The sequence below is a fragment of the Telopea speciosissima genome, chromosome 11 (assembly GCF_018873765.1).
Source record: "Telopea speciosissima isolate NSW1024214 ecotype Mountain lineage chromosome 11, Tspe_v1, whole genome shotgun sequence".
NCBI lineage: Eukaryota > Viridiplantae > Streptophyta > Magnoliopsida > Proteales > Proteaceae > Telopea > Telopea speciosissima.
Window position 1 is genome coordinate 45,954,282 of NC_057926.1, and position 27,143 is coordinate 45,981,424.

Below are 27,143 nucleotides of genomic sequence, written 5' to 3' on the forward strand. Positions count from 1 at the left end.
ACCTTAATAGTATGTTTGGTTCGATAGAAAGAAGTCAAATTAGAACTATAGAGAGGCATTGTTCAGGCCTTGCACTCTTGAAATGTTTAAGGATGTTCTAAGACATATTTGTGAAGTGCACCAATAATGGCTGGCATATCACATGGTATCATGCATTCATGCAGCAATTCATGGTGCATTATAAGTAGACTTCCCCTCCCCTGAGAAATATGTCCAACCACCCATTGAAGGCGATGGTTTACTTTTCGTGAACGAGACCACCTTGATAGGTTTATTTTATAATCCTCTGCAAAACTTTCATCGATCTTGCGGTGCCTTGCACTTCGGCCTAAAAACTCAACATGTGGAAGATGGTTCATCCAACAGTGCGAGCTCGATTGGCTTGGCACCATTGGATGTTGTAGCTTCCATGTGTCAATTTCTCAGGCCCGAACTATAAGGCACAGCAAGATTAAGGCACTGCAGATGATTTTTTATCATTTATTTACCTGTAACTTGTACATATTGTTATTCTATGTGAAAATATGTTCCCATGTAAACTTAATGTTATCTTTCCATGTAAAGCTCTTTTTTCCTTACTAAACAAAAAAAAAAAAAAAAAAAAAAGGAAAGAGAATGTCTCCCGGTTGCATAGTACATGCTGTCCTTGCACCCTAACATAGGGGCACGTGAAATGACCGTCACACCCCCTAGAACCCAAGAAATGATCAAGGGTGCGGCAGTTATTTTGCACGCCTTTGTGTAAAGGTCCAAGGGCAGCGTGTCTGGCAAGACTGGGTGGCGTTCTTTCTCCGCAAAAAAAAAAATGTGTAGAGCTCTTTCTTTGTTTGATCATGTCTTTTATAGCCTCTTGCTTTGTATATATTGCCTACTCTAAAATGGATTTATTTTTTGGTAGAAGGAAACCTATTCATTCAAAAAATGTGGTGAATTCATAATTTTCGGAAGAAAATGGAATTCTACTTGTTTCAATATTTTTTATTTATTTTTGGTATTACTTGTTTCAATATTATGAACATTATAATTTTGATAAATCGGATGCAACTCTACCCAAAAAAAAAAAAAAGCAAATGCAAGTCGGTAGTATAGAAGGGGGAGAGCGAATTGTGCAGATTGATTTTATAACTTGGCATGTAAATGATACAAATACAAATGATTGTATGAGAAGATGACACTTTGTCAAATTTGGGGCCTATTTCAATTATGGGGAAGAGTTCTCTGTGGGGAGAGTGTAGCCCCTACGCATGCAGATGCCGAAGGAAGTACACATGAAAGCATCAATAGGGCAAGCATTTCCACCTTTCGTTGGGGGTGGAGCAGTCATTTCGTCCCCCTCTATGTCTTGGCTCAATGTACTCATTCTCCTAACCCTAACCCCCAAAAAAAAAAAAAAACATTATCTCTTCATCATTTTCTCATGGATTCAATTTCCTTTCACCCATGATGAAGTCAGAATCTCTTCACCTTTGACTTTTGATTAGTATGAAGAAAGGTATTTTTGACCGTATAAAAAAAGGATTAAGAACTAATGATGATACAAAAGTTCAATTACAATATCACAGCATCAGGTGTGTGGTGTAAGCAGATTCTCTCTTCTCCACAGAGGAAGTATAACTTAATCCTTTTTATTAATAAACTACATTTTTTTTCTTTATTTTCATATAAAAAAAATCTCAAATTTAGCGAATGATGTTGTAAACTTTTTTTTAATAGAAAATCAAGTTGCAAACTAATTGCGACTAAAACTGGGGCCAACCCAAACTGCCACATGGCAAACAAATTAAAGCCATTGATATAAAACCAGGAACCAAAAAACTGAACCGGATCAAATAAGCTGAACCGAATAAAATTTCATTACGATCCAGATCTAAAATGTAGGAATTGAGTTCGATTCGGTTCCAATCTAACATAGGAACTTTGGAATCGAATTTAGTTATTAATATATTATAATATAGAGCAAATTACATGCATCCCCTGTAGTTTGAAACAATATCAAAACACCTCTTTAGTTTCACTTTTACAAAAAACTCTCTAATGGCTCATGGTGTGACTAAACTGTTAAGTTTTACAAGTAAAAAGACCGTTTTACCCTTTTAGTTCAGTGACCTACATTAAGTACTATTTTACATTTTTACCCTTTATGACCTCTCCCAAAACGAAAATTCTCTTTTAGGGTTTTGCCTTCACACCATCTCCGGCTGACATCCTTTGGCCCAGCCATCCTCCGGTGAAGTTAGTTTCTTCATTTCCCCTCTTTCTCTGTATGTGATTGTGAAGTTCAAACACCTGAACTGTCTTCAACCTCACGCTAAAACAAAAAATTCAAGGGCACCGCCGATTGAGGCTTTGTCCAACGCCCTACGGCACCGCAAACCGACCTACCTCATGCTGGAGAACTTCATTCCGGTGACCATGGCTGCTCAGAAACCAATCTGTTCAGAATGTACCATTTCCTCGCAGGGAACATTCAAGAAACCCATCTGTCCACATATGTTCCCTTCCCAATCAAGAAACCCATCTCTCTTGATTCCTCTTGCATCTTCAACCCCTTCCCCTGCTTGCTGCTGTACAGGAAGTCTTGTACTAGATCAGTTCGCACACACAAAGCAGATCATATAATACAAACAAGGATACATATATGGATTTCTAAGGGCAACACAATAGCAACAATGACAAATTAAGGTTCCAATTAACGTACCCCACAGAAATGTGAAGCATAGACGGAGATGGACGTGCTGACATCAAGACCAGGAACCTGCAATCTGCAACCCATCCAATCCAACCTCATTTGAGGTTTTATTTGACACCAGATATCCCATTTGCTCCATTAAGTCCTCCACATTTCCACCCCAATTGACCAGTTGGACAACCAATTCCTCAACTTCCACATCAATTTCGGATGGATTATTCCCTAAATTTATTTCTTCTTCTCCTTCTCTTGCAATCAGATCCTCTCCTAGATTTTTTTTTTTCTTTCAAACGTAATAGGAGCAGAAGGGTTTGATCCAAGAATAAGGGTAAAATGGTCCATGAGAAAAATTTAAGGATAAAATAGGGTTTTTGAAAAGTTTAACTACAATTAATGGTTTACATTTGACGGTAGGGGTTTATTTGTAAGCCGTCCACAAATCTTGGGGGGTGCACGTAAATGGTGAAACTAGGGGGTGTTTTGATATTGTTTCAAACTACAGGGGGATACATGCAATTTGCTCAATAATATATTAATACATTATGATACTAATATTGTATAATAGGGATTTTCTTATTGACACCTCTCAAGATGGTAAATAATTCTTTACTATTTTAACCTTTTAGTATGGCACACAATTTTTTCCCAATGAGGTTAATAGTGTCATCCCACATATATACTCGAAAAAATATGCATGAGAATGATTTATTTGATAATGAAATAGTGATATATCACTTTCAACTTATTTATAAAAACCCTTTTATACCTCTATATTAAAGAACTATTGGAATAAGAAAATGGGCAATTCAAAGGAGGTGTAAAGGAGAGAGAAAGGATGCGACATAACTTTTGGGGATGCATATGGGGGTGTCGTTTTAAAGAGGAGAGAGAGGAAGTGAGTAGCATTTGATAGGGAGAAAATAAGGGGTAGTTATAAGACTAAGTTTCCCTCCACCCATAGGGTACGGTTCACCCACCATCCTAGGGTTCACAAACCCCTCCTAGGGTTTTACTATGTTGCAAAATACCCTCCCGAAACGATACCTTTTCCCGCCCTCTCCTGCCCTGCAGTAAATGGGATCCCATTCATCGTGTGTGGAGGGAAACTTGATCCATAATTATATTATGAAATAGGAGTATTTTTGCCTACTGGTAAGAGGAAGCGTTCTCTGTGGGGGCACGTGTCCTTTGCACACTAGGGGTCAATGAGAGTACACAGAAGCATCATGAGTGGCGGGATTTCCATCTTTCATAGGGGGTCGGGCAGTCATTTCACCTCCCTTCCCCCCCCCCCCCACTGTGTCTAGGCGTGGGTGATACATGTACACTTCCCCACAGAAAGCTTTTCTCCTAAAAACATATACCAAATAATCCGGTGGGTTCATATTGTTATATAATAGTATAGTATATGATATATTAGAGAAGACACTAACTTATGAAAGAACTTGGGTCATTAATCTCCAAGATTAGTAATAAATTTGCTTCTTGGAAAGCACATTTTCTCTCATATGCTGGTCGACGGGTTATGATTCAATCTGTTTTAGCTTCCACCCCTTCTTACCACATGTCTTGCTTCCTTTTTCCTCATAAGACGTGTGAGGAGCTAGATTCCATCAACCTAAAATTTTTGAATAATGATACTTCGAAAAGAAAATGTCACCTTATTGCTTGGGGCAATATTTGCAGACCCTTGAGTCTCGGAGGATTAGGCCTTCGAAAATCATAAACTCATAATAAGGCCCTTATTCTTAAACTAGGGTGGAGATTAATATCTGAACCACACTCTATTTGGGCTCGGGTCATCAAAGCCAAGTGCTATCCTAGATCCTCTTTGTTTGATAACCGTACACTTGCCAAAAGGGGATCTTGGATTTTGAATGGAATTGCTAAAACTGCCCCCACACTTAGACAAGTGGTGACCAGAAAGATTGGTAATGGATGCTCTACGTTTTGTTGGATGGACCCATGGATTCCAACAGACACATGTACCATTTCCCCCTCTAATTTACATCCCAATTATGAATATTCTCTTGTTTCGGATTTCATTTCTGGAAACATCTGCAATATTAATAGCCAACAGGCTCCTTGAATGTTTTGGTTCTACTATGAGTAATGTCATTCGTAAGATGCCTATCTCACTAGAAGATGATAAATGGAGCTGCTCTCTTACTCAGAATGGTAAATTTTCTATTAAATTGGCTGCCAATTACATATCCAATTTTACCTCACAGCCTCCTCATATTTCTAAATGGTGGCGGTTTATTTGGAAACTTAAGCTACATCCAATGTTTAAAGACTTTTTTTGGCATCTCTTGAATGCAAGGCTCCCTGTCAGGGCTACCATTGCAAAATGGTTCACAATCGACCCTTCATGTGTTCTTTGTAGCAATAATGATGAATCGATCTGGCATTTATTCCTTTCATGTGACTGGTCTAAACGTATTTGGGCTTCTGGTCTGCTTGGACTAAGAACTGAGCATCTCTCAGGCTCTTCCTTCCTCAATCTGTGCACTTCTCTTCTTGCCTCGTTGGATATCGACAATCAATCTATCATTTGGTTTTTTTCTATTTTTATTATTACATGTTACTTTATTTGGTATGTAAGGAACAGTGTGGTTATGCAGGCTGCTAACGTAGGCCCACTGTTTGTGATCAGGAATGTTATTAAGTGGGCTACTGATCTATGGATCTGCCCCCCATCTTTATCTCCATCTCTTTTAACATACAATTTGCCTCCTCTGAATTTATGGAAACCTACTAACACTATGACAAAACATGACTGGTTTAATGGTTGCAAGCCTCTTTGAACCTGAACTTAATTTAGCAAGGTGGACCTTTAACCTTTTGATGGATGGCAACAGTTTTGTCACCGATGCAGGTTGTATCAATGTACAAGACCCAACAACTGCGGCTTTTTATGGGCTACTTCAAGGGTGGAAAGGATCACGAAAGGAGGGGATTATTCTCCAAAATGTCTGGTTGCGAGACAAGGAGTTACTCTCATGGTTCACAAATCCAGATGGTGTTACTATCTCTTGGATTTCTTTACCTCTTTTTTTTGCATATAGCTGAGGTTTCTAACAATTTTAGGAATATCACTTTTCACTACTTACCGAAGAGGGACTCAACAAATCCCACTCCACCAACTAGAATGCTTTGATTTTCTATTTATATATAGTTTGTTTTTCTTCATAAAATAATAAAAATAAAAAACTTATGAATAGCGTTTTTTTTTTTGGTGCAAGGCCCACAATGGGCCAGACAAGAGGCCAGCAAGGGGCAATAGGCCCACTTATTACAAATACCTATACTACGACTAGTCGATCTCTCGACTCCTTAGACTTAAACCACTCCCACTGAGTAGGGGTGTCAATTTAGGACCAGAATCGAAAACCAGAACCGATCTGGATCGACAGGAATCGGAATTGGACTACCCAATAGCTTATTTGGGATGGATTTTGTCCTAGTGATATCCTATTGATCTAGGCCGGTTCTGGTTTGGGTCTCCCAACGGTTCCAGAACCGATAGCCCATTAAGGACCCGGTAGCATCGGAACCGTTGGAACCGGATGATATGTGAACAAATCAAATGAGAAATTAAAAATCTGAAACCTTGAAAGGCTTTAAACCTTAACCTATTAATAGTATTACATTGCTTGGGACTTGTAAGTGGCGCTCTTTTGTTGCTCTTTAAGTCATCAGTATATGAGTTGAGTTTGAAAATTGGAATCATGAATTCTTAAAGCTGTCTCCATATTTATATATGCATCATTGTCTTTATTTTGGGCTCTACACGACTATATCTATGTATAATGAAGTTCCCTTTTTTCTAGAAAAAACTCCCGCTGTCTTTGTTTTGGGCTCAATAATGTTTGGAACTGACTAGGAATCAGAATGGACCACCCATTAGTTAACAGTCTTGGGTCTCAGATTTAGATCCGATAAAATTATTGCTCCCATTATGATCTTGATACCTTAGATCCGAACTGCTAAAGATCCGGACCAATAGCCCAAAACTGGACCAATTGACATTCCTACCACTAGGTGAAGGCCTGCCACTTAGCTAGAAAAGCTCATTCCACTTATGAATAGTTCATTCAACAAAGAAAATATCAATTGAATTAACCCACAGTGGCCTACTCAAAAAACTACAGGAAGCATAAATTTTAATTATGGACTATGCAATCACAAATCCCTAATACACATACATTCATGCATGTATAGAGATGAGATGACATACATCAATGTAACATCACATAAGCAATGGAACTAAGAATCAATGAACCTAGTGAAAACAACAAATCTAAGAAGTGATCAAACTTTTCTTTTCATGCGAAGAAGATTTATCGATGACCATATGAAAGGCCTTAAATTTTAGACGAAAAGTCTTGAAACTAAGGGATAAAAATTGGTCAATCTGTCACACACATGATAGTTGTGTTGAAAATAAGAGGAGAAAAAGAAATAGAGACAGACATGTTGAAAGAGTGAGAGAAATAATGTATGAAGGGACAAAGTAGAAAATTAAAAATCTCACAAGAAAATTATACAAGCAATAATTCTTCGCAATTGAAGAGATTCCAAAAACGTGGTCATGCTTCTCCTTCTTCAATCTTCCATAGACATTTTCCAAATAGCATAATAAAATATTATCCATTTAGTACAATTGGAGTGATGAGTGATGACTTCTAGTAAAGTGGACGACTTGGAATTTTCGAACGAGGAGGTGATCCCAAGTCTAAGGTTTTTAGTAATTAGTTTTGTATTTGCCGAATTCAGATTTGGATCGGTTCGTACCGAACGATTTTACATAGGGATGTAAACTGATGGAATTTGGCTCGGATATGGATCAAATGTGATTGGAAACGGATATTCCTTGGCAAATGCGGATCAAATTCAGCTTGGATACGGTTCAGATGTGATCGGATCTGGATATTCCCTAGCAAATGCGGATCAAATTGTGATTTTTGACCATTCATTTATATCTTTGCCTTTTGTAACTCGAACCTTCCTCCCCTTAGCGGATACAATTCACTCTCAATCCATATCTCTTAGATCATGACTTTCTTTTCATCATATTCTAGAACTTGTTGAATCTTCAAAAATCCTCAAGATCATCATTTATTTAATTTTTTATTATTAAATATTTAATTTTTTCTGAATGGATTTTTATTGGGGTATTCGGATTTTTTTCTAAATATCTCTAAACGAATACAGATGTCCTTAAATGGATACAGATGCAGATCGGATTTGGATTTTCAATTATTCATTTACATCCCTAAATTTTTACCCTTAAATTTCAATAAAAATCAGTTTTATTTACATTTTTACCATTGGCCATTACCTGTGAATCGATATCGATCTCTACCAATGTCGATACGAATTGACCAATTCAATACCGATTCCTTGAACAAGGACCCAACACTTGCAAGCCACTCATATAACTCAAAGAATCATCCTATCTATCGCGACTCCAAGTCAACGGTAGAAGATTCTAATGGGAGACTGGAAATGATATAATACTATCACCTTAGAATCTAGACACTAAATCAAACATGCATGGATCTTCAGATTCCGATCTGACGGTTTGAAATATAAGAGTTGACGTAATAAGTCAATAATGAAAATGCCTCCTTCCCATCATCTTCTCTTTGCTTCAAAACCACCATGGATGTCTTTATAAACAAAACGAAGAGCTAATTCGTTAAACTGAGCAGCTAAAATTGTTTCAAGAATCAGAAATGCAGAGCAAAATTCAAGTCCTTCTCGTGGTTCAATTAACGATCTCTTTGATTCTCTGGTCCGACCCGGTCCTATGTAATCCTCAAACAAAATTCCTAAACATGGGATGCAGCCCATACAATTCAACCGATCTGTCAGCCTTCTACGCCAATCGCAACGCAACCCTCCCGGAACTCCGAAACAAGCTTACCGGTTCTAATAACAACCGGTTCGCAACGGCTCAACATGGCCGGTCCAGCTTGTTTTACGGCATGGCTCAGTGCAGAGATTACCTTTCCACTGCCGATTGCCTCGCTTGCTTTGACTTCGCGGTGATTCGCATCAAAAACTGCTCCGCCGCTAACGGTGCTCGCATTATTTTTGACGGCTGCTTCTTAAGGTACGTTATATTTAACGGTTCCTGTCAGCCTCTTTTTTTTTTTTTTAGATATTTCTTTTTTCCATTTCGGTGTTCTTTGTTGAGTTTGTTTCAGGTATGAAAGCAACTTCTTCTTCGACCAAACAACCGCTCAAGGCAATATAGCCATATGTGGGACCAAAAACGTAACTGATGGGAACGGTTTTGGAATCACGGCCAAAACACTTTTGACCAATCTCGTAACTGCGACTCCACGAATTCAAGGCTACTATGCGGCAGTCAAGGAGAAGTTAACTAGTTCCGGTAATGCTTCAGTGTATGCTGTGGCGCAGTGTGTGCATACGGTGAGCGAGAGTGGGTGTAGGGATTGCTTAACTGTAGCGTATCAGAACATGCAGATCTGTATTCCGGTAACGGATGGGAGGGCCACTGATGCCGGATGCTTTTTAAGATACTCTACGACAGCGTTCTTTGGAGACAACCAGACAACAAATATCAAACCCTTCTTGAAAATAGGTGAGTTGGTGGCAGGGTTTTAGTAATCGGTTTCGGGATGGATTGGTATACTGATACGATATCGATCCAGATCTATCCGTATCAATCCCGATCGCATGATTTTACCCTTAAATTTTAATAAAAATCGATTCTGACCAATACCCCTGGATCGGAATCATATCAATCAAGAATCGGTATAGACCTGTCTCTACTGATTCCTATGCAAATCAGCTGATACGGACGATCTAATACCAATTCCTTGAACCATGGTTGATGGGTATTATTTGATAGTCAAGAATTTAGTTTATGGTATTGGATAGTATTAGTTTGAATCAGTTGCAACTTCAAAAAATTCACCTTTTTTTTCCTTATACCAATGATACTATTATAACGTATTGGTGTAAGTCATAGCTAATGCTGATACAGATCAGTTGATTCAATACTGTGTGCCATGTGGCCTCTACTGTGCCACAAGATGTGTACTGCATATCCTACAATATGGTAGAAAATCGAGATTGAATTGTCTTTGCCCCCATCGTGTTTGATTACGTAGTCTTAGAAGTGGATTCCATCTATGGATTCCATCTGTTTACCTCAGGGCATATGAGATGGTTCTCATATGTGGATCTAAGTTGTACTCGGAATCGAAATCCTCTACTTCTGCCTACCCGGTTCTATCATGTGCGCCCTGCCCCACACACAAGCAAGGTGGAAAATACTGCCTGATCCCTGCCTAAGTGCCTTGTCCAAGTGGGGGTAAGGCGGTATTTTCCACCTTGCTTGTGTGTGGGGCACACGAAAATACCAGGCAGGCGGAAGTAGCGGATCAAGATTCGTTGTACTCGTGTCCTTGTACCTGTCAAGATGGGATTGTGGTGGAATGGAGCCGGGTCCGTAATTAAGGCCATGCATGGCCTCTTACGAAAATTACTTGTTTGCAATTAATGGGGGGTTTTGAAATCATATCTGGATTTATCTCCATGTCTTTTTTGTTTTTTTGGTAAACGGATTTATCTCCATGTCAAGATCATGCATCTTGTGCACCGATGGCCATTGCTTTGATGGTTTTAGTGCGCGGCATCGAAACAGATATGAGTCAATTTGAAAACCGATATAGTATTGGATAGTATCAACACGAATTGATTGTATCGGATAAATTTGCCCTTCTCCTTTAAAAGTAGGCTTTTTTGGCCATTTTACTCCTTTTCCGTACCTTGTAATTGATATGGTACCGACACGATAGTGGGATCAGTCACTTGCAAAGGTAATACATATCCCCGTATCAAACAATCCGATACCGATACCTCAAACCATGATATAGCTTTGTGATGATCTAAATCCAGAAAAGACCATTTTTTTGATGAAATACTTAATGATTTTATAAAGTGATGATGAGAGATCTATATATACTTATTCATGACAGGAAATTCAAGCAATAAAAAGGCCATTATTATTGGGTGTACCGTTGGAGGCGTTGGCTTTCTGTTGCTTCTCATTGTATTCTTCATATTCCTATTACGATCTAAAAGGGCCAAGCAATCTGACAAAGGTAAAGTGCTTCTCCTTCATTTTGAGAGAGAATAAGAGTGGCAATAGGCATATCCAATTGCCCATCTCCAATTTGTGTGGGTCTATTTTGCATATTATAAAAGAAATGGAAAAAGAATACTGCTTAGTTGCGTTTCCTGCATCAACACAAAGGAGGTGAAATGATTATCGTACCCCTCTTGTTGGATGTCCTTGCATGCACCCATTTGCAGGGGCCATGCAATCGGACAGCAAACCCTTCCCCAATAGGCATATCCAATTGCCCATCTCCAATTTGTGTGGGTCTATTTTGCATATTATAAAAGAAATGGAAAAAGAATACTGCTTAGTTGCGTTTCCTGCATCAACACAAAGGAGGCGAAATGATTATCGTACCCCTCTTGTTGGATGTCCTTGCATGCACCCATTTGCAGGGGCCATGCAATCGGACAGCAAACCCTTCCCCATGGTGAAAATAGGAATTTCAATAGGGGCTTATCTTAGACACTGACCGAGGCTTAACTCATATGCCCTCGATACACCATCCCACACCAATAATGTTTAATCCATATTCCATGAGGCAAAGTAGCAAATATGGTTCTATTTGGTTGCAAGTATAAGAAAAAACAAATCATTTTTAAAAGATAAAAGAAAATTTTATCGTCTATAATCTATCTACAATTCTTACCATATTTGGTCGGGGAAAAGAAGTATATGCTATTAGTGTCATAATATATTCGCTCTTGCATTCTCTCTCATCATTAAATGTATGGGCCATCTTTCTCTCTCCTCATTGAATATTCTGTTTCACTTACTAGCTTAGTGTGAAAAATGCCAATATAAATAGATAGCATGTAGATCCGGATCTTTATCACCTCCAGTTTGCTGACCGGCCCAGTTCCCCAGTTCCTCTAATAAAGGGGGGCTGAAATGACCTCTCTACCCATGCCCAAATACCCTGCCCGGGTGGGGTCCACCATCCCCCTATTAGAGGAACTGGGGAACTGGGCCGGTCAGCAAACTGGAGGTGATAATTTTCCATGTAGATCCCTCTCCTTTTTTGTAAAAGATTGACTTTTCCTTGAACCATGGTCAAGGGAGAACCCATTGCCCAGTGCGTTCAATTGGTGTCCATTGGGTATTACGCAACCTAGGGGTATATTCCATCCTTTGTAAATAGAGGGAATGCTTTAGAACTCTAGGATGTGTAAATATATTTTTCAATGTTTTTTTTTTTTTAAATTAAAGAAAAATAGTTACTTAAAATGAAATTTAATAACCAAATTTTCAATGGTGAAATAAAATGAGTTGATGTAAATATAATTAAATCAAAATATTTTACGCTGAGTATTATTTTGTAATTTTTTAACTTTGGTTTTTTTCTGATACTATGTCTAGTGTAGTATAACTTTATTATTTGTCACACGGAAGTACAAGGGTTAGTCCATGTGATAGAGAACTAGGCAAGCATTTCACTAGTACAATTTCAGCTTAAAATGAGTAGAAGTAGCTAAAATTACAAAAGATGTCATGTGGTATTTTATATTCATCTACATTTAATGGTATTTTTGTAATTATACTAAAACTTTGAATCAGAATTTGAGTAATTTTCCTTGCTTAGTTTGAACTAAAATTTGGCCATTGAGATGTATGTGGGGTCCTACATGGACTTAACTCATGTGCTATGGCAAATAGTGAAGCTTTATACTTCACTAGGCATAGTGATGCACCCTTTTTTTCTTTGGATAATATTTTACCTACATCTCCATTGTCTTTTTCCATTTTTCATTCAAGCACAATTAAAAATTTTTCAACTCCTACTCTCTCTATTTTGTGGTTTCTCACTTTCCTCTCTATCACTTTGAATCTTTGGGTGTCAATCGGTAGGTTTGAGGATGTTGAGATGGATGTCTGGTAAGATTAGGAAAGATAAAATAAGGAATGACTATATTAGAACTTAGTTGGAAGTATCCCCTATACTTGAGATTTGAGAAGCTATGGGAGAGTCATTTGAGGTGGCATGGTTATGTTCATCAAAGGTCTTGGGATGCACCAGTACGGAGGAGTGAGTTGATTCAGATCGATAGATCTAAAAGAGTTAGGGGTGGGCCTAAATTGACCCCAGGAGAATTGTGAGGAAATACATGCGTAGTTTGGGCCTTGCCTCTCATATGGCCTCAAATAGAACTCAATGGAGGGCTAAGAAGCCTAAGATCCATGTAGCCAACCCTATTTAGGTGGTTTTCCCTGTGTTTCTGTCAATATTATTGCGCTCTCGTCCTTTTACTATTATTTTTATTTTTGGGAAATTTAAGTCTACCACCCTTGTGTTTTCAAACAATTATGTCTACCACCCCTAGAATTTTAAAAATTATGTCTACACCCCTGAGTGCTAACTCTGTTAGTTTTATTTTGAAAAGACAAGTTTACCCTTTCTTATTTGTTATTGAGGAAATTTATGCTTACTATACTTGTGATTTCAAACAATTACGTCCACCACCCCTGAAATTTTTTTGGGGAAATTTACATCTACTACCCTTGTATTTTCAACTAATTACATCTACCACTCCCAGAATTTTAAAATTACATATGTACCCCTAAGTGCTAACTCTATTAGTTTTATTTTGAAAAGACAATTTTGCCCTTTCTTATTTGTTATTAAGGAAATTTATGTTGACCACCCCTATGGTTTCAAGCAATTACGTCTACCACACCTATTTTTTTTTTAATTCACCCCAAAAAAATGTGCTTTTACATATTTACCCCCATTTGTTTGAAACACCATTGTCTCAAAAGGGAAAGTCGTCGCCCACACATCCTCTGCAAAATCAACCGTTGCACTTTTGCCGGAGCAGTAGGTGATCGCAAAATGGAAGGTTGTCGGCTCCCAAACCCTTGTCGCTCCAGATAATAGGGTATACAACGGTAACTAGGGTGGATGGGGTGAGTTTATTAATAACAAATAAGAAAGGGCAAAATTAAACTAAAAGAGTTAGCACTAAGGAGTACGTACGTAATTTTTAAAACTCCAAGGGTGGTAGATGTAAATGTTTGAAAGCACAGGGGTGGTAGACGTAAATTTCCCTTATGCAAAAGCACCTTCATTAAGGGTATTATGGGTATTTAGTTAATATTTGGTTATGACATCATCACTTAACTATTCTCATCTAACGATAGGGGTAAGTTTGTAAGAATCTTTTAAAATACAAGGAGGTTTATGAAATAGATGAAATTCCAGGGGTGCTAGACGTAATTATTTGAAACCATAGTGGTGGTAAATGTAAATTTCACTTTTTTTAATTCACCAAAACAAAAGGTACTTCTACATATTTACCCCCATTTGTTTGAAACACCATTGTCTCAAAAGGGAAAGTCGTGGCCCACACATCCTCTGCAAAATCAAGCATAGCACTTCCACTGGAGCAGTAGGTGATTGCAAAATGGAAGGTCGTGGGCTCCCAAACCCTTGTCGCTTTAAATAATAAGGTATGCAACGATAACAAGGGTGGATGAGGGGAGTTTATTAATAACAAATAAGAAAGGGCAAAATTGTCTTTTCAAAATAAAGCTAACAGAGTTAGCACTCAGGAATATGTAATTTTTAAAACTCCAAGGTTGGTAGATATAATTGTTTGAAAATGCAGGGGTTGTAGATGTAAATTTCCCTTATGTAAAAGTGTATTTATTAAGGGTATTATGGGCATTTAGTTAATATTTGGGCGATAACATCATCACTTAACTATTCTCATCTAACGATAGGGATACGTTTGTAAGAATCTTTCAAAATACCGGGGAGGTTTATGAAATAGATGAAATTCTAGGGATGGTAGACATAATTGTTTGAAACCATAGGGGTATTAAACGTATTTTTTCCTTTATTTTATTTTCTTTTACAAGAATCCATGGAGCCAACCCCATTTAGTTGTGATAAGACTGAGTTATTGTTCTAGAAAATTACTTAAAAACCAATAAAAAACATGACATGATCAATACAAGTTCATGATTGGAGATCAATAATTTCCTAAGACTAAACCAAACCAAGTCAACCATTTGACGCCCTAGACCAAAGATTCCAAACTACTGGGCAAGGTTGTAATCCAAATATTGGACTTGGGATCGATCAAGACCAATACCAATCCGGATCAGTCAAAATTGACTTGGTTCAGTTAAAAATGACCAAAATCTAGGTTTTATTGGATCGGGCTTGAAATGGTAAATAAATTAATAAAATACTAAAAATTGATTAATAAAATACTAAAAATTGATACGAATCGGTCAAAAAAATAAAAAAAAAAAGTTATAATCTCCAAAATATCGGAAACCCCCCCCTCCAAAATATAATAGTATCAGATCGGATTGGCCGATCCAAGAAACAATCCAGGAATACCTTGTCAGATCGGTCGATCCAATCTGAGATTACGAGCCGTGCCATTGGATATTCCCAAATGGGCTACTATACCTAAGCACAAGTTGTGGATGTGTGCCTTAGAATCCTTGTGTCCAGTTTTCTGAATTGAGCTCGTCTCTAGGGAGGCGTGCGCCCAGGGTTCTGCCAAGGGGCATCCAACGGTTGAATTGTACAGCACGCATCTCAGCGCACACCTATGGATGTGTGCGACACAGCCCAACCGCTGGCACCGCCCTGGGCGTTCCCTGCTACCTGGAGATGATCCTGATCCCCGTTTTCTTTTCCGCGCTTTAACAATTCACTTCTTTATTCTCGGACGCTCTGGCGAACTGTCGTTGTCCCTGTTCATTCTGCAGGTGATACACTAGGAGCTACGGAGCTCCGTGGACCAGTGAGTTTCGCTTACAGAGATTTAGAAAAAGCAACAGGAGATTTTTCTCAAGAGAATAAGCTTGGAGAAGGAGGGTTTGGAGGTGTCTACAAGGTATTTGTCGACCCTTTCATTATTTTCTACGATGACTTGGTTTTGCTTCTCAAATTCTGATTTTAGGGTTTCCGAAGATTTTTTATTTCTTTAAATCATATAGTTGCAATGTTCTTCCCACAGTCCCCCTTCTTCTTCTTTTTTTTTTTTTTTAAATTTCTTAAAGTCATATAGTTGCAATGTTCTTATGGTAATCCTGGTAAAACTGTTTGGATTCGTAGGGGGTTCTGAAAAATGGAAAAATAGTTGCGGTCAAGAAACTTACAATTGGTCAATCCACTAGAGCAAAGGCGGATTTCGCTAGCGAAGTGAAGCTTATAAGCAATGTTCATCATCGATATGTTGTCCGTCTCCTTGGTTGTTGTAGCAAAGGCCCGGAACTGGTGCTTGTTTATGAATACATGGCGAACAGCAGTCTTGATAGATTTATATTTGGTAATATCATCTACTTCATCTTATAATTACATACTTGCAATTAGGATTTCTCAGTGCTAACAATTAAATGTTTAGTAATTCTTTTGATCAATCATTGGATGTGTGGAACAATCTCAAGTCCTTTAGGTGCATGTATTGTATTAGGGACTTTGGTGCCTAAGTCCTTATAAACCCCCTGATATTACCTATTCATATCGGATGTGGGACTAGTTTTTTTAGCCTTAATACGTAGACGTCTCAACATACTGATTGACGGTTAGTGAAGGGGTTTTGAATTCTATAAGCAATACTTAAATATCTGACCAACTTAGGAATTGAGTGTCCAAATGGTTGAAAAACAGTTCAAACAAAGAAACTTGAGAACCATGTACAATACAAAGAAAAAAAAATCTTGGCATAGATAATGTTAGCCCTATTAAGGTATAACGATGAACTGGTCCTAGATCTGAAACTTGAGAACCATGTAGAAGGATAGTTTGGGTCACATAGAACAACGTTTGGTCCACAAATGATCATTGGGAATCGCATAGTCTCCGATCAGGCCATATGGGAACCAATAATCTCTTGTCTATGGATTATTCAAAACTAGTTGGTTAAATAGATCTTCATTTTGGGCTCTAAAGTGTTCCACCATATAATTCATTAGGTCAGGTTTATGCCTTGGGTTTCACACTTAATAAGGAGCACCTCTATTCCTCTTACCCACCTCTGGTTAGTGGTCATTTGGGTTTTGGCATGCAGTGCATATTTTTATCTACCCAAAGGTATGAGCCTAAAAGGGTGTGTTTTACTATGGGAAAGCTTCTGATCTAATTATGGCTACATCACTTTGGCTAGTAGGGTTGAACCACACAATGGTCTTGTGTCAATGCTAGAAGATATGTATGCAAATGCAGCATCACTTACACCTGGTAATATACAACATAGCCAGTGTAATATTGATGCAGCAGTTAAGTGAAGATTGAAAATGGGCTAAGAAAACCCTGGTAGTGCTGTTGTTTCTAGAAACCTTAATTCTATTACACAGTTTCTGGGTGTAAAAAATCACATTTCTGGCTGTATTATATCGTTCCTAATTTCCCTGATTCTGTTCATAAACTTATACTATTCTATTCCTGCTCTTACAACAACAACAACATGAAGAAGAAGAACAACCATAACCTTATCCCTACTAAATGGGGTCGGCTACATGGATCCGATAGAGGCTATGACAGTAATAGAAATAAGAAAAGTAAAAGGAAGTAAAAAGGGGGTAAAAGGAAGTTAAAAAAAAAAGGAAGTCAAAGCAGCATCCCAGGAACATCCCCCCTACAACAGGTCGGCTTCACTGGTCCTTCTCCAAACAACTCTATCCGTAGTCATACTAGGATCGAGCCCTACCACATGCATATCCTTTCTTACCACTTCTCCAATAGTCTATTCCTGCTCTTACAGTCCTGTTGAATCCTAATTTCCGCTCTCATCTTGTTCTGGTACTTCTGTTATAGTTTCGCTGCTGATAAATCAGTTTCTTTTCATTAAAATTTCACACTTTATCAGTTGTTTCTTTCCCTAAAAGCTCCTTTTAAATTCAGCCTTGATCAATTAAGGTTAGAGATGCATTCCATATATAACACAACAATGCGTAATGTGCGATCAGAGCAACACAAAGTTTGACTATCAATAGCAGCGAGCAGCAAATTGTTTAATGATTTTTTTAGACAAAATAAAATACTAAGTATATATTCAAGAGAGTTTGATGTTTTTCAAGTGGAGTTGACACTAATAATGAAAGCCCTTGTTGTCCATAGATATAGAAAGAGAGTCTCTACCTAGATAGGGGTCTATGGCCCTTAAGCAAAACATGACTTCATATTGGAACAGTTCAATGAAGAGATCTCTTACCTCCCACCTCCTCTCCCCACAATACAAAACGGGAGATCAATCTGGGCTATGTTTGGGCTAGGAAGGGGTTACGAATCCAACCCTTCCAATTAAACTGGTTTATCAATATTTCCTTAGTAGTTTTTTTAAGTCAAAAAATTTCTTGCACAGTAGTGCAAATTAGGAACCTTTTCTCAAGTCCACCTTGTTCTGCCACATGGAAATATGATGTGGTAATTTTGACTGTTGGATATCTAGGGAATGGTGATGACTGGCCTTGTGTCAAACTTCCAACCAAATTCAATCATACACCCTCTTATTTGTAGGCACAACCCTCCATGTATGTCCAAGGACCCTATTAGTAGTCCATGCACCATTTTAGTCATCCTAGATTTTTCAATGCTTTGTTTTGCTACTTGGCCAACTGTGATTGGGCGGAAACTTGACTTGTGAATAGGAGACCATGAGGTCTATTTCAGCCCTATTTGAGCTGCCACATGACAAGACTAGGTGCCTGTGCAAAGATTCTTTATTTGCATTGCTCTTCAGAAAACCTCTTCCCTTATTTAAATAAAAAGATATTAATCAAAGAAACCCTAATTCTGGGATGGCATGGATGAAGCAGATATTAATTATGACTTGAAATATGAATAAAACATAACATTGAAACAATAGTCCCAAAAATAACTATAATTTTACCGTTAGTCCGTTACTCCACTAAAAAAGAAAAATAAGGAAGGGAGAAAACAGAGCCATAAAATTGCATACATGCATGGAGTCATGGACATCTCAGATAGTTTGGATGTAAACAATATCCAAAAGTCAGAAACGGCTGTTGATAGCATATGCAAACCTTAGGTGCCTAGAATAAAACCCTATTTTTGTGCAAGAAAAGTATAATGACTAATAGAATAAAAGAGTAACAACATTTTCCAATTGATAGGATATAGAATTCAGAATTAATAAAAAAAAAAACGACGAGGAAAACCCTAAAAAAAAAAAGATAATAAACAGGAAAATTTTTAAAATCAGAATAAAGTAGCCTAGAAAAGCATACATGTGATAATGTGAGTAAGCTCTAAAACAGATATAATGCAAACTATCCATGCATCTTTTCTGATTGGGTTAAAAGAGAAGTAAAAACAAAACAAAAATCACTGAATAATGCCCTCCCCCAGCCATCTAGGATTAGGGTTGAGTTTGTTTTTAGCCATTCTTGACCCGAACCCCCATTACCCTCTTAATTCTTCGCTGACCTTCTAAAGGAAAGTCGTGGCTCTACCATGCTTTTTTGTACTTATATACACATATACATACATATATATAATATACAACATACATGTGTTACAGAATGACACTAAGTTATTACCATAGATTTTGTACATGCCAATGGTGGAGTTGGTGGAGTTTATTAGTTTAGATTTATTAAGTCTTGAGAAAATGGTGAAAATTATTTTTTCTTTAGGCTTTATATGTCGAAGGATGGTGTTCGTATGATCATATAAATGTAAATGGACCTCTCTTACTACCAAAATCTGCATTTAGTTTATAAAAATTGACGAACCTGCCAAACCTCACTGAATTGAAGCTTAAATAATCATGTCTTACTCTTCAATCTTAACTAAGGGAAAAAAAGATTCTACAGTTATTACACTGAAGTAATTATGGGTCATTATGACTTAAAATTAGAAAGCTGTTTGGCTTTTACAATTTTCTAAAACCTCTCTTCTGCTTTATTCTGAGTACAATTCTACTTTTTCAGGTGAAAAACGTGGGACTCTCAACTGGAAACAAAGGTTTAACATAATTGTTGGCATGGCAAGGGGTCTTGCGTATCTACATGAAGAGTTCCATGTATGTATCATACATCGAGACATCAAATCTAGTAATATACTGTTGGATGATGATTTCCAGCCAAAAATTGCGGATTTTGGGCTTGCAAGATTTCAGCCAGGGAATCAGAGTCATTTAAGCACTGGATTTGCTGGAACCCTGTAAGTCTTGATGTGTGTTATGTTCATTTGATAGATCTGGGAGCTCAAAACTAACTTAGACATATTGTGTTTATATTACTTCGAGATTCAAAAATTAAGTTAATACTTTTCACATTATTTGTATTTCCTTTTGACTTATATAGTCTTTGTCTCACACCTATTATAAATGATTGCTTTACTTTAATTCAAATTTTTTGGTTTCCTCCCTTTTATGTCTCTCTCTCTCTTGTGCTTATGTTTTTTCTTAAAATGTCTAGTTCCACATTTCGAATAGAGAAGAGTTAACTCAGCTTATATTTAGAGGTGGGTCCCTGTCTCTTGAATCATGGCTTTGGGGAGACTCTTCTAGTTTGAACATGCACATGGAGAGATGTGTTGGGATGCCTAGCTCCAAGTTCAATCTTCTCTCTAGGCTGTGGAAATTTTGAGAGTTTCTTTCAATTTATCTATGTCGGATCTATCTCCACTCCATTGTGATTTGTGGTTATTTGATCAGTTCCCTGCTCGCATAACCTGGTAATGTCTAACAATTTTTAATCATCATCTTGATATAACAAATGATGGATTGTGGTTCATGCTTTGAATTTGTAGAGAAGGGGTTTGAAATAGGTGTTTAATTCAGTGAGCCTCATCAATGTACTCAACATTACATCTAAAACAAAGTGCATCGAGGGTCTTAGTTGAGAGGTCAGTCTGATGGACCAAGCTATAAAGGGTGCTAGTTAAATGGTCCTGATGACATGAAAGAGGCACTATTGTAAAGGGCCACAACCTGGTAAAGGGCCCGCTTTCCTAGGGGCCCAATAAGCGTGGATTGTAGACGGTCCTAACCTTTGGAATTTTAATTGAAGTTATTGCCAAAGGCTATACTGGATGTTTATAAAAAAATAGAGCATCCCAGTGCACAAGGTTCCCACTACTGCTGGGTCTGGGAGGGGCAAATGTATGCAGCCTTACCCCCGCTTTGCGGGGAGGCTGTTTCCATGTTTTGAACCCGCAACCTTGTGGTAGCAATAGTTCAACTTAACCGTTGCGCAAGGCTCGCCAACTAAAGGCATAACTGGATGTGATTAATACAATATATTATATATCTAATCAAGTGGGTGAGCCTTGTGCAACAGTTAAGTTGCGCTATTGCAACCTGTTGGTTGCGGGTTCAAAACTTGGAAACAACCTCTCCTGCGAAGCAGGGGGTAAGGCTGCGTACATTTGCCCCTCTCAGACCCTGCAGTAGTGGGAGCCTCGTGCATTGGGACACTTTTTTTTTTTTTTAATATATATGTAATTACAAAATTCATCTGATCCTTTAAGGTACTTGTATGATTGTATCAATTGCTATAGCACACTGATTTAATTAGTTCATTCAACAATCCTAAGAAGATTATAATGTTCATTTGCACTGATCAATGAGCTATTGTACTCTCATGCTTCAGGGGTTACACATCACCTGAGTATGCGCTTCATGGGCAGCTGTCCGAGAAGGTCGACACTTACAGTTATGGTGTGGTTGTCCTTGAAATCATAAGTGGTCGAAAGAGCAATGACTTAAAGCTTGAGCCTGCAACTCAATACCTCCTTGAAAGGGTAAATTTTTCTTTACCATTATTTTTTTTGTTCTACCTTCCACCGTCAACAAATGTAACTCATCAGTAGGACAACTGGGTTTATGTAACTAATCTTAATAGAAATCCAATCTGCATGACTGAATTTCTCAATTCTAGATCTAACCAATGGGTCTGGTAATTCAACAGCCATTTCATAATTGCCTGGACTGTATAATGATTGGCATGGGAATCACATAATTTTTTCTTTTAATATTGACTAATGATTCTTCTGAGATGGACTTTTTCAAGAAAGCACAGATTTGTATGGTAAATCTTGAAATTTAAAAACTGAAGGTCACTTGGGTGTTCTTTTTCTGCATAACTAAGTTTATTTGGGGTTGGAGATAGGTACATTACATTATAAAAGATTACAACTAGTATTTCATTGTAGATGTCTTCCTTTAATGGAAAGTATATTGTAAAACATACATCCATATACAGACACTTCCCTAGATGTTTGCTAAAGGTAGGGCAAGAAAGTTTTCATCTATGTATTTGTACATCTAGACAGTGTTACATCAAGAGATGCATCTTTATATCTATGCATCTCAATCTTTGAAAAGTATAGTGTGAAGATGTAGGTTTGAACCTGAGGGTGACCATTTTGTGCAGGAAATGGGAAGGTTAGAACCAAACCAAATCCCTCCCTGGTGACCCTGTGAAAGAGGGTCTTGTACCAGGTTATGGCCCTCCAGTTTTTGAGTAGGAAGGGTGTATATTTTGTCATAAACACGACAAAAAATGTATATAAGCATGGGTGTGTCATTCCAATTTATACGAATTTTGTAAAACTTCTACATATACATGCTTTGAACTATCGTAGAAAATATCCTAGGACTAAACTTTATGACAGAAATATAAATTATGTTTTGTTTTACTTGACTATTCTAAACATGAAGCTCTTGTCTGTTTATTTGTTTATATATTTGTTTACATTTGCTCCCATAGAATACTTGACTTGCAGTTTGGACTAATAGGACTTGGCTACCTGTAACATCCAATTGCATCTATTTGAAATTTGATGTATTTAATACATAAGAACATAAAGTCAATATTGCACATAAGTCCATAAAGTCCTATCCTATAGCCAATTTCGCAACTCATATATGTATATTTTTTTGGATGAATCGCAACCCATATTTCGAAATGCTATGCTCTGGATTATAGCTGTATCTATTCCATCTAACTAAGTGCTTGCTTCATAAACTACTACATCTAACTTCCTGTCATTGGACCATATCCCGGCTAATAGACTAGTCATTGAGTGGTTTGGGCTATTCTTTAATAAGACATCGAATGTAAAGATTCTGGTGATCATATTACAACCAACCACTTATAGCTGAATGTTTACAGTAAAGAAAAGAAATTGAAATGTAAATAGGGTGCACCGAATTTGAGAGGAAGTCTGAATTTTTGCCCCAGGGGTGTCTTTATTTTTTGGTCCCCCCCCTGGTGATCACATGATCATTGGTGAAAGAAAGGACAGGGACCTAAAAAGGGGAATGATTTCTTCTGAGGCTATGCATCTGCTAGATGTGACTTGAATTGTGTTTGCTTGGTACTTGATCCTCTTAAGAAATTCTGACATACGGAGTGACCTTCATGGCACATCTTTATTTTGTGTATTCTGGTCTATATTCCGATCTCTTCTAATTCCCATCTGCCCTTTTTTCTTGTGGCTTTGCAGGCATGGACGCTGTACGAGGATGACAAATTGATGAATTTGGTGGATGAAAGCTTAAACCCTGAAGAATATGATGCAAATGAGGTAAAGAAAAGTATAGAGATAGCTCTCCAATGCACCCAGTCCTCAGTTGCATCAAGACCTGCAATGTCTGAAGTTGTTGTCATGCTGTTAAGCAAGGGACAACTAAAGGTCAGGCCAACCAGACCTACATTCATTGATGCTACTAATAGGGTTCGTGGAGATACATCCACTTCTACTGCATCATCTGCATCAAATGCCACTGCTTCAACCACCCAAGTGTCGGGTCGTTGAAATGCTAGCCAAAGTTTGGAGCCAAAGTTTGGAGTAGATATGAAGACATTGCAATGCATTTGCTTGAAATGTATAACTTGGTCATTCTATTCTCGACCAGCCAAAACTGCCTAGTTGACTGGTGCCAATCCAGGGAATTCAGTTCAGCGTTTTATTATGAGACTTGGGTGCTGTAATTTTTCTTTCCTCTTCTTATGGTTGTCATAATATACATAATAAATCAAGGTAAAGTTGTCTTCTTTCCCCTTCTACATAACATGTTTATTTTAATAGCAATAGTGCAATACACTACTGAATTATAACAGGTAATGAATTACTTCTAGGACTCAATTTGGAGATTTAATGCTCACTTGGCCTCTTCACTTAGATCTTCTGGTAAACATATCCCGTTCCTAACTGTGCTCTCTCTCCACTTCTAGCTCTTCTGTTCCTATCACCTTGTAGACAATCGAAGTATCTAAAGATGGCTAGATGTCTCTTTATAGCTTTCATTGGTCTCAAAGACAAAGAGCTAGTCCATTAGAATGGAGGAAATGGAATTCATTTCAGATTGAGGTCCAAAATACAAGGATGCACCTAGTGAAGGACAAAGTTTTCCTCCACCGCTCGGTGAACATTCAGCCACCATCCTAGAGTTCACAAACCCCTATAGGGTTTTAGTATGTTCTCCAAAATACCCTCTTGATATCCCCGTACACATGTGAACTTGCCTCAGCGAATAGATTCCCTAATTCACCGTGGTTGAAGGAAAACTCGGTCCCCAGTGAATGTAAGCAAAGGAGAACTAAGTTTAGATCACGATTTAAGTCGAGATAGTAACAGAACCAAAACCAACCTAGAATGATGGTGAGGTGTGGTGGAATGGTGCCAACTCTGTGGAACTCGGTTTAATTTGTAATTACTTTGCCCCTATTGGGCTTAGGTTTGAAATGCCCTTCACTATTCCCAGAGTCCCATTTGACAGCCAAAAAAAGGATTGATGAAGAGATTCTCTCTTCAAAAAGGGAAATTGGAACCCAGGCACGATGGACTCTAAACCTGCCATAGGGCTGCTGCATCAATGCCTTTCAGCTGTGTATGTTTTTGAAAAGCATTTAAAAACTTCCTGCACCATTTCAGAATCTGATGAAGTCCAACGACCAAAGGGGAGCTTGAGTTTAAATTCCGATATTAAACAATAGATGTATGAAAGACACTCGTACTCTATTCCCCACTTTGTGACCATGAAATAGCAAGGCACCTTGTTTCTTATCTTTATAGTTGTCAATTTTTGTACATTCCAAGGGCTGCTAATATGGTTGTTGATTCCCTTGCAAGGAGGGCTCAGTCTTATTGTTTGGCCCAATTCCGATCCTTGTTTGTTTGTACCAATAGTTACAGAGGACTCGTGTGTAATCCGTTCTAATCAATAGATTACATATTGTTGCATCAAGAAATCGTCGGATGGTCCTTCGGGTGCCGCAACCTGCAAAACGACGTCAGGGACAAGGGAGAACCGGTGTGGTTCCGGCCTAGGACTCTCCGATGCCTAAGTTAGATCTCTCTGAGCAACAGATGAATAATTGGAATTCAAGATGGGTTAATGAAGTGGAATACCTGGATATTTATAGCTGTGTATGGCGGTGGAGAGTCTAGGTAGTTAGTGATAGTCTCCTTGGTAGTAGAGTCCATCACCTAGTAGATCACCTCCTCTTGGGAGGTAGAGTCCGGATAGGAAAGGTGTTCCCTAGTAGATGGACATGTGCTTCCCTCGTATATTGGATAAGATCCTTGAGGGTCATGCATAGATGAGGTTCATCTCCTTTGGGATAAGATCCCTTCGCTAACTTTGGGTGATGACCTTGGTCCTTGCGTGACCTACTGGATCTCTTCCTCTTAGGTATAGCAGATGGGTCTAGATGTAGCCGGGTCTGGGTTGTCCTCCCTTCATGCCATGCCATGTGGCGGATCGGGATTGGCCCCGAGTATTTATGATTTATGACATATCTACCCCCAAAAACAAAAATCTCCTCTCGAGCCAATTCTTCTGCAAGCGTATAAATTTCAGATTCTCTTGGGAATAGATAGATGATGGAGGGGGATCTCTCACGCCACACTAACGATAGGGGAAATGATATCGTTTAGGTGGCACATGATAAAAAGATAAAAGAGAGAAAACAGTAAGCACTAAATAGAAAACCCATGTGAGAGGCCAAATGATATACTTGTTGATTGAGCTCCTCTCCAAACATACCAGTGCCCAGGGGGCATCCAGTCGTTGGGCTGCGCTGCACACATCCCGATGATTGACTGGGCATGTGTCAGGATGTGTGTAGCTGCAGCACAGTCCAGCCCTTGGATGCTTCGTGGGCACTCCCTGGGCGTTGGGCTTAAGGGTGTTAAACGGTCTGGTTTCGGTTAAACGGTTCGATTTGGTTCGGTTTTAGCTGCTTGAGGGTAGAAACCATAACCAGACCGTTTAACTAAATGGTCTCATAATCAAAAGTTGAACAATTTGATAAACGATTTCGGTTAAATGGTTTCACATGGTTTCGGTTAGACGGTTATTAAATGGTTTCATAAACCATTTATTAAATCTAATTTACACTGGTTACCTGCTGCATTTTTTTAATAGAAAATGGACTTTTGATTAATCTTTCCAATAAAAAATTCCACCTAATGCATCTCTTTAATCCCCCATTTCCTGATAGCTTCTTTAAAATCCACAACTTTCCTAGAACTTGTAATATTTATACATTAGAACACCTGAGGTAAAATTTATGATTCTAATTTTTGGATTAAAAAAAATATAAATTGAATCTCAAAACTTAGTTTAGAGATTAACTAAGATAATAGCAGAAAACGAAGTTGTTTGAAAGAGCATCCACCAGGTTTGTACGAATTGGAGTTACCAAAAAAAAAAAAAGGTCTCTATGAATTGGGGCCAAGAAGAAGATAAAAATTAAGAATGGTTGGATCTCCATTGATATCGGCAGCTGCAGCTTCCATGGCGCCTTTCGCAGCTCTACCGATGACAGAATCAAATGTAAATACCACACCAACGTTGACAATTGGGGGGGGGCCTTTGGCAGTGCACATAACTATTAAGGAAGACGCAAATAAAAATTTTTAAGAATGAAATAGGAACAACGGAAGCCATGGTTAGAACTTCAAAATACAAAGACCCAGAAGCACATAACAGTACGAATCAATAGCTCCCCTGAAATTGAGGCTTTTAAAACTGTTAGACGGTTTAATTATAATTGGTTTTAATTGGATTACACAATTTGAAACCGTTGGATTAATCGGTCAAAACCAAACCGAATCGATTAAATAAACGGTGTCATTTCTAAAACTATAATCAAACCATTTACCAAAACGGTCTGGCAGTTTCGATTTAAACAGTTCGGTTTGGTTTTGACACCCTTAGTTGGCCATCCTGGAGAGGAGCCGGATCCTGCACTTGCTGCCGGGGTACTTTTTCACTTGAATCTAATTATTGAACCATGTAAGCCGGTTCATTCCGGTTTGATCACCATGTTGACATAACGAAGAGGCGAGAGGGA

At 38.2% G+C, this 27,143-nt stretch overlaps 1 protein-coding gene across 1 annotated transcript in view; it reads left to right on the forward strand.

The window, feature by feature from the left end:
• LOC122645716 (cold-responsive protein kinase 1-like) overlaps positions 1–23,618 on the forward strand; it is a 31,303-nt gene extending 7,685 nt beyond the window's left edge. Inside the window, exons 4-8 of the mRNA XM_043839052.1 lie at positions 15,576–15,703; positions 15,925–16,138; positions 19,764–19,995; positions 21,429–21,579; positions 23,287–23,618. Of these exons, the coding sequence (XP_043694987.1) occupies positions 15,576–15,703; positions 15,925–16,138; positions 19,764–19,995; positions 21,429–21,579; positions 23,287–23,598 (1,037 nt within the window). The 3' untranslated portion in view covers positions 23,599–23,618. The remainder of the gene's footprint in view (positions 1–15,575; positions 15,704–15,924; positions 16,139–19,763; positions 19,996–21,428; positions 21,580–23,286) is intronic.
• Positions 23,619–27,143: the final 3,525 nt, after the last annotated feature.